General features: G+C 40.7%; 1 protein-coding gene and 1 long non-coding RNA gene across 2 annotated transcripts in view; one reads left to right on the forward strand and one right to left on the reverse strand.

The window, feature by feature from the left end:
- The window catches only part of SPATA16 (spermatogenesis associated 16), a 148188-nt gene extending 136926 nt beyond the window's left edge, over positions 1-11262 (forward strand). Inside the window, exon 10 of the mRNA XM_088132139.1 lies at positions 10997-11262. Coding sequence (XP_087988265.1) covers positions 10997-11119 — 123 coding nt within the window. The 3' untranslated portion in view covers positions 11120-11262. The remainder of the gene's footprint in view (positions 1-10996) is intronic.
- On the reverse strand, positions 3528-9980 carry LOC148213542 (uncharacterized). Its single transcript, XR_015794270.1, has 3 exons — positions 9428-9980; positions 7425-7478; positions 3528-3635 (listed from the first exon to the last, which is right to left on the reverse strand). It is a non-coding gene; the product is annotated as an uncharacterized LOC148213542 (long non-coding RNA).
- Positions 11263-12879: the final 1617 nt, after the last annotated feature.

Here is a 12879-nt window from a genome sequence, read left to right on the forward strand (position 1 = left end):
TAGGAATGATACTTGAATGAAGCAGTGAGACTTCTGTCCAAGAATTCTTCCCCACTCTTCAAACTACAATTCTCAGCATCCCTTGGAATGAAAGATTCTGACCCTGCTTATATTCTGGGTCCAGACAAAGACAGCCAGAAAACAGCTGGTTTAAAACAAGTTACTGGACAGCGTTAGGCATAGTATGAATAGATGCCTCTGTGGAAGCCAGGTGTCTAGTGTCTCCTGCAATCCAAACCAGAATGGCCATAGAGGGTGGTGCCCAGCGATCGGAGAAGGAATGTGCCTTCTGAGTGTATCTGTTTCATTCCTGCTGACTTTATGGGCATATCTGTGCAGTTTTCTTTGTAACAGTCTGGTTTTTTCAACTTCCTAATCTTAACTTAGAGCCCCAGCACTAAGAGCTTCAAGTAACCAATCATCAATGAGGCATCATATATTGTATCCACAGCCATAATTATGTTGGGAGAAGAGGAAAATACTACTTTAAAACTGGAGCAGCAGAAGACTAAATTAAGCTGCCTCTGTTGCAGGCTTGACATGAATGAAGGCAACTTCATGAGGATAAGTTTTTTTTAGAAATGATGAGTGGGGCATCTTCATGCTGCAGTTAGAGAGATGTGAAGATGAGCCCTAAATCAAACATACCCACCTTGATGACCTCTGAATTCCCAGCTGATATAGCCAGCAACAATCAATTCTGCCTTTCTACTCCTTCTTCACTGCCCGGGGCTTTGCTTTGAATCCTTTTTTTTAAAAGAGAGAGGCAGAAAGAGAAAGAAAGAGAGGAATAGATACCATGAAAGCCATTTATAGTCTGGGTTTGCAATAATGCCCCAGACTGGATTAAAATGGGGTTGGGTGGTTCAGCACATTGAAGAATGTGATACAAGCCAGACCATATTAGGCGCATAGGGATAGCAGCTTCCGAAATAATTGTATTTTGATTACTTGGCTTTAGGACTGAATGTGCTGTGTGAACAAAGCCTTAAAGTTTGTTCCTTTTTTTTTTTTTTTTAAATGCTGCAAAAGTAGAATGTGCATGAAACGGGATAAAGTTGTATAGCACTTTGCATGTTAAAAGCTCCATGGAACAGATGGAACTGTGTGCAAAGTTTTGGCAGCGTACAGGACAACAGCTACAAAAATAAGCTAAGTACAGTTCTAAAAACAGCGAGAAATCCATAGCAACAGTTCAATAGTACAATAAAGTGCACAAGGAAAGAGCAAATGAAAATACATCACTTTGGGACACTAATTAAGAAATGTCCACTGAAATAAAATAGATGCTATAAATTATTTGACCTCCCTGTTATGAATAATTGATTTTCTCTGTTTAATTCTCTGTTTAATCTAGTCTTTAATAACAATCTAATTCTTAATAGTTCTGATTTTCTCTTAAGCACCTGCAGCTTCCCATTTAATGGCAAAGTCAGAATAGATTATGGATTAGTTTCTATGTTACACTCTAAACATGAAAAGCATTTGTGATGACTTCCTCAGTTTCTAGTCCTTATGACAGTCCAGCAGAACTTACAGACTCCCAGAATATGTAAACTAACTTCATGCTTTCTGCACCAGGCAATTCTTAGCATAATTTAAGTAGAAACAGTCTAGTTCAGATCTAAATTTCCTTGCTGAATTTCCAATCCAATGCCTCACCAATTTACTTATGCCAAAGACACCACTTTCCTCTTCCATTCCTGGGTTCAGAACTATTCCTGATAGCCCTCAAGTTCAGCCTCCATCTTTGAAAATTGACAGGGTCTGCAGTTACGAGCTGTCAGTACTGAAATCTGAAGTGCTGAGAAAAATTTATAGGTGACATAAAAATGTATGGGATTTAATATCAAATTAAGTAGCGCGAGGAATAAACTGCACCATGCCTCTTATCTGTTTACATATTTCATTCCATTTATAACCAAAAAAAAAAATTGCTTAATTTTTTATGTCTTGTCAGAGCTGCCATAGCACTTAGAACCTGGCACCGAGCAGATGTTTTGTGGGAAAGGGATGTCTTCGCCACAGAACCTGTTTTGGTTGCCAGGAGGTATCTGAAGCCTCTTTTTGAACAAAGCACACAGGCAAAATCAAACATCTGCGTCAGCTGAGGCATTTGACTCAGGCTACCAATCGACAAGCTTGGTTTAATTACCAAGCCTTGGCCTCTTGAGCAAGCAACATGTTCGGCACAACCGGGAGGTTGTACAAACCCTAACCCTAACCGCATTTTCCCCCTTTTTCCTAACCATCTACAATAAGGCATAAAATTAAACACAGATAAAAATGTCTTCCAAATAGAACTCAGCAAGGCTGGCTGAGGGGAAAGATCTTGATTCTTTTCTGAAGTAGAAAGAGCAGGTACAAATCTCCAGGCGCAGAGGTGTCCGCAGGGGAAGTCAAGAGGGCACCTGCCACAATGTGATCAAAGCCTCACCCCTTTCTTCTGTGTGGTGTGCTGTACCTAAAAAGGCTGCATGGTCGCAGAGACCCTCTTGACTTTTTTAATCATGCAATAAATACATTCCCCTACCTGGAATGTGCGTGCCATACTTTTTGGAACAATACAGAAGGTTCTCTAATGCCTGCTTGGCCACCCAATTTCTGAAAGCATGGGCCTTCCTTGGAAAATTTAACTTCTGGGAAGAATTAAAATGTACATGTCTTACATAGCAGCTTTAATCTCCATGAGTCATCTGTGATTTGGCTAGGAAACAGGGGGTGCTTGTCAGGCTCAGTCCAAGAACAGCAAGGAAACAGTTCATCCAAATTCAATTCTTTTATTGCTTACACTATATAGACAGAATCTTGCCAGACTAAACCTATACTACTCCAAGTAGTGGATATACCCTGGGAGATTCTAGGGAGTGGCCATCCTGAACCTCTTACGCTTCCCACGCTCCAGCTCCGGACTGTGTTGTCTTTTGGCTCCTTTCCCTTCCTGGAACACCCCCCCTCCTTCCTGATAGCCTTGCTCTCTGTTGCTATCCACCACATCACCCTCCCCTTTGTAGATACATTCCATCACAGTGGTTGAGGTTACCCCATGCATTTCAGACCTGAGTGGAGATTTGAACCAGAGCATTCCCACTTAGTCCAATGTTGTAAGTACAACACCATAATGACTCTTAATGCAACGGTTTCTTCCAGCTTCTCCACCATTCTGATGCTCAGACTGCATGTAACATAAATCCATCCCACAACCTGATGCTCTTCAGATATGTTCCATGGGAAACTTAGGGAGGTGTCATCCTAAAAACCCCAGGAGACTACCAAGCAGAGGCCATCTCTCTTAATATTTCTTTTTCATTTCTCTGAAGTATCAAACCTGGTTAGAATCTGCAGGAGAGCAATGAGAGACAAACAGAACTCTCCTCAGAATGAATCATCGATATATTTATACTTCTTATATCATATATATATATGCATATCATTTATTATCAAGGTAGTGTAGAGCCTCATAATATTAAATGGCTTCTTAGGGCCTTGATCTTTAGAACTTTAGGCATTGATTGTGAGAGAATAAACCTCTGTAACCCTACACTTGCTTTGCATACAGCCAGTTTAAAAGATCATGTGCCATAGGGATGAACAACTTGGCTCCAGGCATCCACGACGAAAGTGGCATGATACAACTGAGAAACAAACAAACAAAAAAACCAAATGAAATATCACATGAGGTGGGCCATCTTGCAAAGTCTTCAACTTGTCATCAAATTGTTGTTTGATTTCAGCAGACATTTAGTTTTATTTCATTTGGCGGTACAAGGTAGTTTTTAGGATACCTATAAGTACCTTGGAGACTACAATTCCTGCATTGCTCGTCACTGAGGTAGCACAGGATGTGCAAGATGGTTTCTCCAATTGCCACAATCAATGGGAGAAGACAATACCAGCTGCTTAGATAAATGACTTGTTCAAATGGTTTCCTGTTCCTAGAACAAGGGTGGCCTGCCTTTTCATTTCCAAGGCTGAGAGGGACTAATTTCTTGGTTTTTTGAAGGGTTGAGGCTCTCTTGAATTGATGCAAGCTGGGAAAAGTATGTCACATACATGGCTGCCACCTCCCTCCCCCAAAATGTTATACTCTGTATTGCCAATCATGCTTCTGAAATTTTGCAGGTTGCCTGGAAGGGAATCTGGGGTCTGGAAAAAATGAGTTTGGCAGCCCACGTGCCTGACTGGGGCACTTAACAATACAAAGTACAAGAAAATCAGGCCAAATTCCTAAGTATATCAACATTGAAAAGTAAAAAGAAGGGCACTGAAAGAAAAGTGTTGCCAAAGCACCAGATGAATAGGTGCCATCCCTGGAAAGGCCTTGTCTGTTCTCATCCAGAGACATTCAGAAGGGGATAGGACACACAGCAGGACTTTATGGACCAAAAGCCAGGATCTGCTTATCTTCAGCTTAATTTGAAGTCAGAACACTTTCACTGGAAAGAGCTTGGCCTCTTTGACAGCAGCATTGGCAGGTACAGTGAAGACCTGTTTTTTGATATCTCTTCACTTGCTCCCTGCCAAATGCATCTCTTTGAGCTGACATCCAGGTCTCACACTTTAAGTGCTTTTCCAGAAAACACAACCCCAGCCCTACAAAGGACCTGGCATTTCCTGTCATAGTTCTCCTTCTTCTTCTTTTGTTTCCAAAGGCAACCAAACTGGTAACTTTTAAAAAGGCAAAAAGACAGAAAGGCTGACATTCCCTCCCCCAGCTTTATTTAAAAAAAAATCAAATGCAGAGGCAGAAAGTCATGAACAAGGACAAGAACGGTAACTGCTTAGTTATGGTTACACTGTGTGCGTATCTGTATGTTTCATTCTTTCATTTTTCCATCTAATACAGACTTTCTCATCCTGGTGACCTCTGAATGCATAATGACTACAACCCCAGAACTCTGGAACCCACATACTAATGGGATTTGGGGAAATGGAGTCCAAACTATCAAGTCCTATGTGTGTTTGTGTGCATGGGGTCTCCTCACTCTAGTCATGTGCAAATAGATTGGTTATATTTAGTTTACAGTAATGATATTACTTCCTTGCAGTCTTCATTTTTACAGATGAGTTAGAACAGGGGGAAAAAAAATGGCTTGAATTTAATGTGAGTCCCTAGCAGCTACATTTGCAGGAAGGGTTAAATAGGCAAGATGGGGGGCCATGACCTACAGTCAAAGCCCTGCCCTTTTTTATGTGCAGTGTGGGGCACCACCACCCCAAACATCCCTGGTCTCTAGCATCATAACTACTCTGGGCTTTATTCAGACACCAACAAATGAAAAGGTTATAAGATAGCTAGTATGTCCCTACTTCTTTCCTGTGATCAGACTGAGTTGTGAGTCAAGAATACAAGGGGCAAGAATGCAAACTAGTCAGGCTGCTCCATATTATCCAGTCCACCCTCCCAGAGGGATTGTAGAATTAGTGTATGGTTGAGGTTGGCATTTTGCTTTGCAGCATGCTAATTTCCTATTTTGTTTATGGACAAAGTATCAGAAAACATTAGAAAATCAGATGGGGCACAGGGCCTTGTGGGCATTAAAGGAATTTACTATGGCATACCCTAGTACTACAGGATGGTAGCAATGTTGTCCTGCTCCAGTCTTCTTACTAGCAATTACAAACTGCATTTGGCCTTCAGTTTAAAAATGCTACCCAGTTCAGAGCTCTACCCATTTGCTTCAGCCGGAAAGGGACACAGTGATGCTCAAAATAGGAAGAGTGAGCCTTTCAAATGCAGCACAAAGCTTAGTGTGTGAGGAACTTTGAAGAAAGAGAGACTAACTGGGGAAATAATGCCATAAGATATGTGAGAAAGACAGAGGAGAAGAAATATCTCAGCTCCTTGGAGGCAGCTGGGCTACAGCCCCCATCATCCACAGCATCATAGCTAACAGTTGGAAATGATGGGAGTTGCAGTCTGGAGGCCCAGAAATGGCAGCCATTGCCAATGGAAGGACAGAAGTATTGAGAAAATGGAACAGGAAGGAATGAAGATTACCAAACACCCCCACCCCAGTCTCTTTTTCAAAACAGCAGTCCCTTAAAACCATCCACCCGTCTGTCCAACAAGACTTTGAATTAGCTTAGAAATAGTTTAGAATTCATACAGATACAGCCTGCATTCCCATATGGACTTGTGAATTTTCTTCAGCAGATGGATTCATTTTTTTCAATCACAAGTGCACAGTTGCAATGCAGCCAAAGTGCTGAATGGCTACAGGGACCTTTTTGCTCTAAAGATGTGGTGCAAATGGTCCCTTCTCCAGAACTTGAACATCAGATATTCTAGTCCACCTGAATGGACCCACAACAGAGCTCCTTATTCACAAAATGTCTTCCTTCCAGGATATCGCAGCATTATAGCTGGTGCCACAAAAGGGGACATTGTGGCTCCCTCCCTCATGACCTGAGGCTTTCAGCATGAATAATGCAGCAGTGGAATGGAGAGGACAACCACTGAACCTCAGTTTCCATTCCTGAACCTCCGTAAAAGCAGTGGTTTCACCTGTTGTGAGCCGCCCAGAGTCACTAAATGAGATGAGTGGCCATACAAATTGAATAAAAAATAATAATGTTGTTACAGCCCTGCTGGACATCTTCTGATGAGGAGAAGGCGGAAGGAGAGCCAGGGGCTTCTAGGGATAATAGTCCTGGAGGGGGCAATTCCAGCAGTGTTGAAGCCAGTAACTCCACTCTGGCTGAGGCAGATCCAGCAAGCCCCAGGACTCCCTGCCTGCACCCACCGACAACCTCTCAGACTTGGAGGTTCACTCACCCAGTGCCAAGCAGAGGCATGCTTTAAAAATGCAACCACGGAGGGCTGAGCTCCACAGGTCCGACAGACTGGCCAAGAAGCAGGCTGGCAGGAGAGCAGGCTCCGAATTACCTCAGCTGTGCATCTGGTGGCTCAGCATGGCTTAGTTATTGGCCTCACTCACAACAACTTTTTAAGCCTCAGCTCTGCCACATTTACCTTGTTGTGTTATGCCTTGAACTCTGGATTCTACCTCACCATGTCTCTTGGATTTGTTGCTCATTCATCAGATTCCTGGTCTCGACCCACACCAAGCCTTGACTACATTACAGTTGCCATCTTTAGTTATAGGTAAAAAGGACTCTCTGCTTCTGAAAGTTCTGAGCTGCATATCTCTGGACTCTGGCAGGCATCCAGCTTGCTATCTTGCTGGCATAGAAAAGAAGTAGCCACTGGGAAGAACTCCGGGTCCAAGGACCTACCTGAAAACATGTATTCTTGGTAGGATAGACATATGGTTTTCAAAGAAATAAGGCAACATTTGGCAGGAGCAGCTGGGCAGCCAATTCTATTTTTCTTTAGATGCCAAGTATAAGACATTATATTCCATCATTTTACCAAAACAGTGGCATTGGGGGGAAAAAAACCTTCCAGTATGCATACATACCAATGCAGTTGGTTGATAAAGAGTTGATTCACATCATGGAGGCAGCGTGATGCTCTAGGGAAAGAGACAACACAGTTCAGCTTTTTGAGGTGTTTCATATCACTCTGAGCCTTGACCACTGGTTCCCATAGCCAGAAGAGATTTTTGTACTTGTCTTTTGCATATCTTACTCTTCTAGGGCTTCCTATAGTTGCCCAGAAGTGTTTGAAGAAACTTCTGGAACTATAGAATGAAGCTTCAAAGTCTCGGTGCATAAACTCCCATTCATTTTTAGAAATGGACATGTGTTGCTCCAGAAAGCAGCTTCAGATGGATGGGCGCTTCTCACAAATTTTCATGAAAGCAAAGCATCTCCTTGAAGTTTTCTACAGCATGAGTATGTGTGTGACACACACAATTGGCAGCAAACAACTCATCCTAGCTCATCAAAGGATAATACAAATAAAAATGTTTTAATTTGCGCTTAGAATAATAAGCAGAAGGTAACAAATTAATGTTTCTGGCAGTTTAGAAGGAATTCTACCTAATTTCTGATAAGGAAGGAGGGACATAAGGAGCAGAACCTGATGGAAATTTTAACCAAATAGTTTTACATGGGGGAAACTGGCTCTTAATACCAAATACATATTAAAACTGTGGAACAAACAGTACTACTTTGACAGAAAAAGCATTTCATAACATTATCAGATACAACATTGTGGAAAACATTTTTGCAAGCCCTATATTTTTTCTATGGCTGCAGTGGTAAACAAACCATCTTCAAACTGATTCACATATTCTGTGAGTCTGTGGTGACATAGACAGACAAATTCATGCATAAAACACCCCCTGCTTAACCAGACTGATGTCAGACTTATGCATTAATTGAATTTAATGTATTTATTTTAAGGAAAAGAATTGAGAGTTTACAGTCCAGTAGGAAGAAAACTACTGTTCCTGCATCAAAGTACTGACGTCTGGTACATAATTAATTGCAAATTCTCAGCTATCTTGTGCTTACTTTAGTGGCCATTTGCATTTCTGAGAATGGTGATGCCTATGAATAAACATGAATGATAAGTATATGGAGCTATATAAGTATATGCATGCATGAGTTATTTATGAAGAACACCTGGATGCAATTCTCATAGAGGTGCTTTTAGAAACCGTTTCAAAGCTGTTCATGATGTAGGTGGAGTGAGGAAGAGATAGACATTTCAATGTGCCACTTATTAAAATAATCATTGACTTGTTCTTGGGCAAGATGGATGACATCTGCAAGAATCCTTGTTTTGCATCTTCTACTCTTTTATTGAACCCTCTGGTGAAAGATGTTTCACAGGAAAATGTGTTTTTTTTTAGAACTTCATTCTGATTTAATAGAAAAAATGGTTCTTGCCATGGCAGGATGGTACACACATTTTTCTCCCTGAACGGACTTTCAGCCTACAAACAACAGAAGCTCCAGCTCTTCCTCCAGCATTCTCTTTTTATCAAGAAAACTTGCTAAGATTAATTTTCCCAGCATGTCTTCCTTTTAAAGTGGCTGTTTTTCAATGCCATTTAAAGATAGCATTCTGATAAATTTCCAGTGGTCATGTGCACAAGCCGAATGAAGGCGCTCGTATCAGTCTGTCCCACATCAGGAAAACAACAGATGCTGCATGAAGGAGGAGGCAAAAGGGCCATTATCTAGGTAGGCACGAGCATCTGCGCATACCAAAGTATGTGCATAGACACACGCACATGTTCTAAGGGTTTGTCAAGAAGGGAAACATGCAACTTTTTGCAAGGGGGAGGAAGCAACGTTTCACACAGGAAGATGCCATCTTGATTCTGCAAGCTGCCCAGGTAATTTTATTATTGAGCAGCAGCTAATTAAAGTGGTTAATTAATAACAAAAAGTGTACTGCCTCTCTCCTGCAAGATTCTTGTAACATGATTGATTGATTATGTGCCACCAAGTCACTGTTGACTTTTAGCAACCACATAGGTTTTTTCCATGACTTGTAGCATGAACTTACCTTTTGAATCATAGAAGGCAGCACCCAGAAACTCATACGCCAGTTTCAGATACGTTCAATGGTATTGGGTCTTTCCAGTCAAGAACAGCCAAGGGTTAGGAAGAGCGAGAAGGCCACCTTAGCTGGCAGCTCCTGGGAGCAGGAGAACAGCAGCTAGATCTCAAACAACAGAATGGGATATATGTTAGGTAACTAGTCCACAGCTCCAAACCTGACACTGTTAAGTCCATTAGGGACAGACAGTGTTAAAAATGAATCGTTTCTGCACATAGAATTGCAGGGAAGGACATTTTTCTCCCTTAGATAACAAAACAACTTGGGCCAAGCCTAAATGGAATTTGTTATGGTGACTTCATCTCAGCTGCAATCCCCCCAAATGATTGGAGAGAGATGAGACATCTTAATTGTTTCACACCAGCGTGTACCAGTAGGATGGATACAGATGGATATTGAACCCCTTTTTCTGGATTCATACAATAAATTGAACCAAATGAATCAAACAGGGTGGAGTCTTACATAATGTTAAACTACAAAAAACTTAACCAAGGTTAAAACTAACCAAATTTAGGATGTTGTGTGCCTGCATTTTCTAGGTCATTAACCAATCTAGTTAAGCGTGGTTCTCTATAGCTTTGGAGAAACCACCTTCTCAGAGCACTATTACAATTCCCCTTATTGCTTAAACCCAGTTTGAATATCATTTATATTTTTACTTAAGGGAATATTAATCTGAATATAAGTCTATGTTTGTGTGGATGGATGGGTAGACAGACAGACATTGGTCTTTCTTATAGTTATTCAGTTCAAAAAATAATGTAAGAGCCAGAGAAAATGCAACGGAGAGAACTTCTTACCACCCAAGATAAACTTCCCAGTAGGATCTTTATGACTATAATTTCTGCCAACCCCAAACAGCATGATTAATGTGTTGTGTTTAATTGTTGCATTTTATTGCTTTATTGCCTTGATTTATAGATTATTTTATTGTTGATGATTGTATTGAATTGTTTTTAATTGTAGTTAATTCATATTGTCCTTTCTTGTTTATCCCTTGGTGAATAATGCAATGATAATAAGAATTGTCATCAAAAACATATTAAACACCTCAGGTTGAGCCTGAAATTGCACATGATATCAGTGAACATGATACCTCTTTTAAACTTTAATTAAATTAGAGCAGTTGGATAGCCATTCTGAAAAGGTCAGGGTGTCAATTTAATTTCCAGTGACAACTTCCAAGGAAAGAAACCATATTAAAAGAGATACAGCATACATTCACCTTGATTTTTCTCTCATTTGGGCTCAGCTTTCTTCTATAAATGAAATTAAACATTACATCTTCAGACTTTGGCCCCATCTGTGAAATGGGAGTAGCAGAGACCTAGCTCCTGAAATACTGTATGCTTCTGGGATTGAGTTTTGCTTCTCAGAAATGGTACCATTTTTAAAAATGCAACCATTTCATTTCTTCATCTCTTGAAGAGAAAACAGTGCTTTTAACAAAAAACACTACAAGCAGGTGGCTGCCACATTTTTTGACAGCCCATCTCCTTTTATGTTTGCCCACAGGTTGGAATTATAGAAGACTTCCTATACCAATTAGAAGATAGTTTCTTAAAAACCAAGAAACTCAGAACAGCAAGGAGGCAGAAAATGAAAATGAAGCGGCTTCAAAGCGAACAGCCGTGCTAGGCCTACTAAGGAGAGACTCATATCCTGTGCCAGAAATGGCAAGAGAGGACATTTCTACTACAGGAATTTGACAATGCAGGCCGGCCTTCAAATTAATGAGATGTCCCTTCCATACGACTCATCTTTAGCAACCAGCTCCCGCAGTTCATTAGTCTCATCAGACAGGAATAAATATTCATGAGATGCTTGATGGGGTTTTGTGGTCTTGTTTATTCATGCATAGTCAGAAATTTCAATCACTACCGCATTCCTTGTTTTGGGCACAGTCCAGTCAGTGCACCTTGGGCTGATCCTTTCCATTCGTAACCCTGAATCTTTTCCTGGAACAGATCCTGCTGGGCAGTGTGTCATATTTCTTTTCAGTCCAGAACTAGTCAAGGGTGATCTCTTTCAGAGGAATTTCAGAGACTTAATTGTTATGCACATTAGCATATAAAATGGCTGGAGGCCTTTGACTATTGCTTTCTTGGATGTGCAATGTATGAATCACCAAGTTGAATGCAGCCCACCGTATACCTGTGGTGGTCCATCAAGTACATTCACAGACAATCGTAAGAAACTAAGGTTATTAACCCTTTGTCAAGCCACTGTAACTAGCTGGCAGCTACAATACCATTGGAAGAATAGGTAGCATGTAGAAGAGCCCTGATAAAGACTGAGTGATTCTAGAGAACTATACAATAAGATATGCTACACTTCCAAGAGCCATCCTACAGGTTGGATAATCCAATGCATACACATTCAAAAGATTACAGTAGTCCTATTGCCAATATTAGGTTGCTAGAAGCAAATGACCAAATGGGGCCTTCCATCCATTCCATATATAGCGGTAGACTAAACCATAATTCTGTCCTGTGATAGGTAGTAAATGACTAGAGGGCTATTAGTCCTACCTCGCAATGACTGTCACTTGGGCTGACACTCATTCTGCCTTTTGGCAGGCTCAACCAGTAGTAAATTTGGATATCCTAGTATATGGAAGCCTTGACAGAAAGCCCATACCTGACCTTCAGAAATCATGCCTTCTGGCAGACGGAACATACCTGTACTCAAGGATGCATTTTGTTCTTCAGAGTCTGCAAAGCCAGAAATCTGGGACATTGTTAGAAAGAAGAATAGTATTCTTTAGAATCACAGCTGTATTAGAGCCATTGTGTTCACATGCTTCATCATTTAACTGAACTACGAAGAGTTACACTTCTTTGATTGATATAAAAGTAGCTGCTCTTAAAAACCTCCAGTATATATAATGCCCAGCTAATTGTCAAGGCACCATCCAGCTTTCTTATTCATAAGGATAGTGTAAATTAGTTAATCCAGAATCGTGGCAGGAAAAAAAAATAGCAGAATACTAGTTTATTCTCCCTTTCAAGAAGAACAGCTGATTGGGATATCACTGTTCCTTTATGACCATTCTGCATTCCAGTATCTATTTCTCATGTCTAAGCTTTGTCAATCAGATAATTGAATAAGGTAGCCAAGAATTTCCCAGGTTTCCCTCCCATAACTCAAAATAAAACTTTTTTTTTTGTCCTGCTCTGTTTGTAGTAGTAGTAGTATTAATTTGCCAAACCTTTGAATTTGAGTTTCAGTTATTCTGCTTAAGCACACTTGTAAGTTACAACACAGCTTTAAAACTGACTTGAAAGTTACATAGATTCCAAGATGATTCTTTATGATGCTTACCTAACTTTGCCTCTACTCTGTTCTGCTCTTTTGTCCAACCCCATTTCTAGGATCAAAGTCAATGCAAACCATGA

The sequence above is a fragment of the Python bivittatus genome, unplaced genomic scaffold, assembly GCF_059951505.1.
Source record: "Python bivittatus isolate LINGU-HERP-01145 unplaced genomic scaffold, Pbiv_v1 ctg000980_np1212, whole genome shotgun sequence".
NCBI classification, from domain to species: domain Eukaryota; kingdom Metazoa; phylum Chordata; class Lepidosauria; order Squamata; family Pythonidae; genus Python; species Python bivittatus.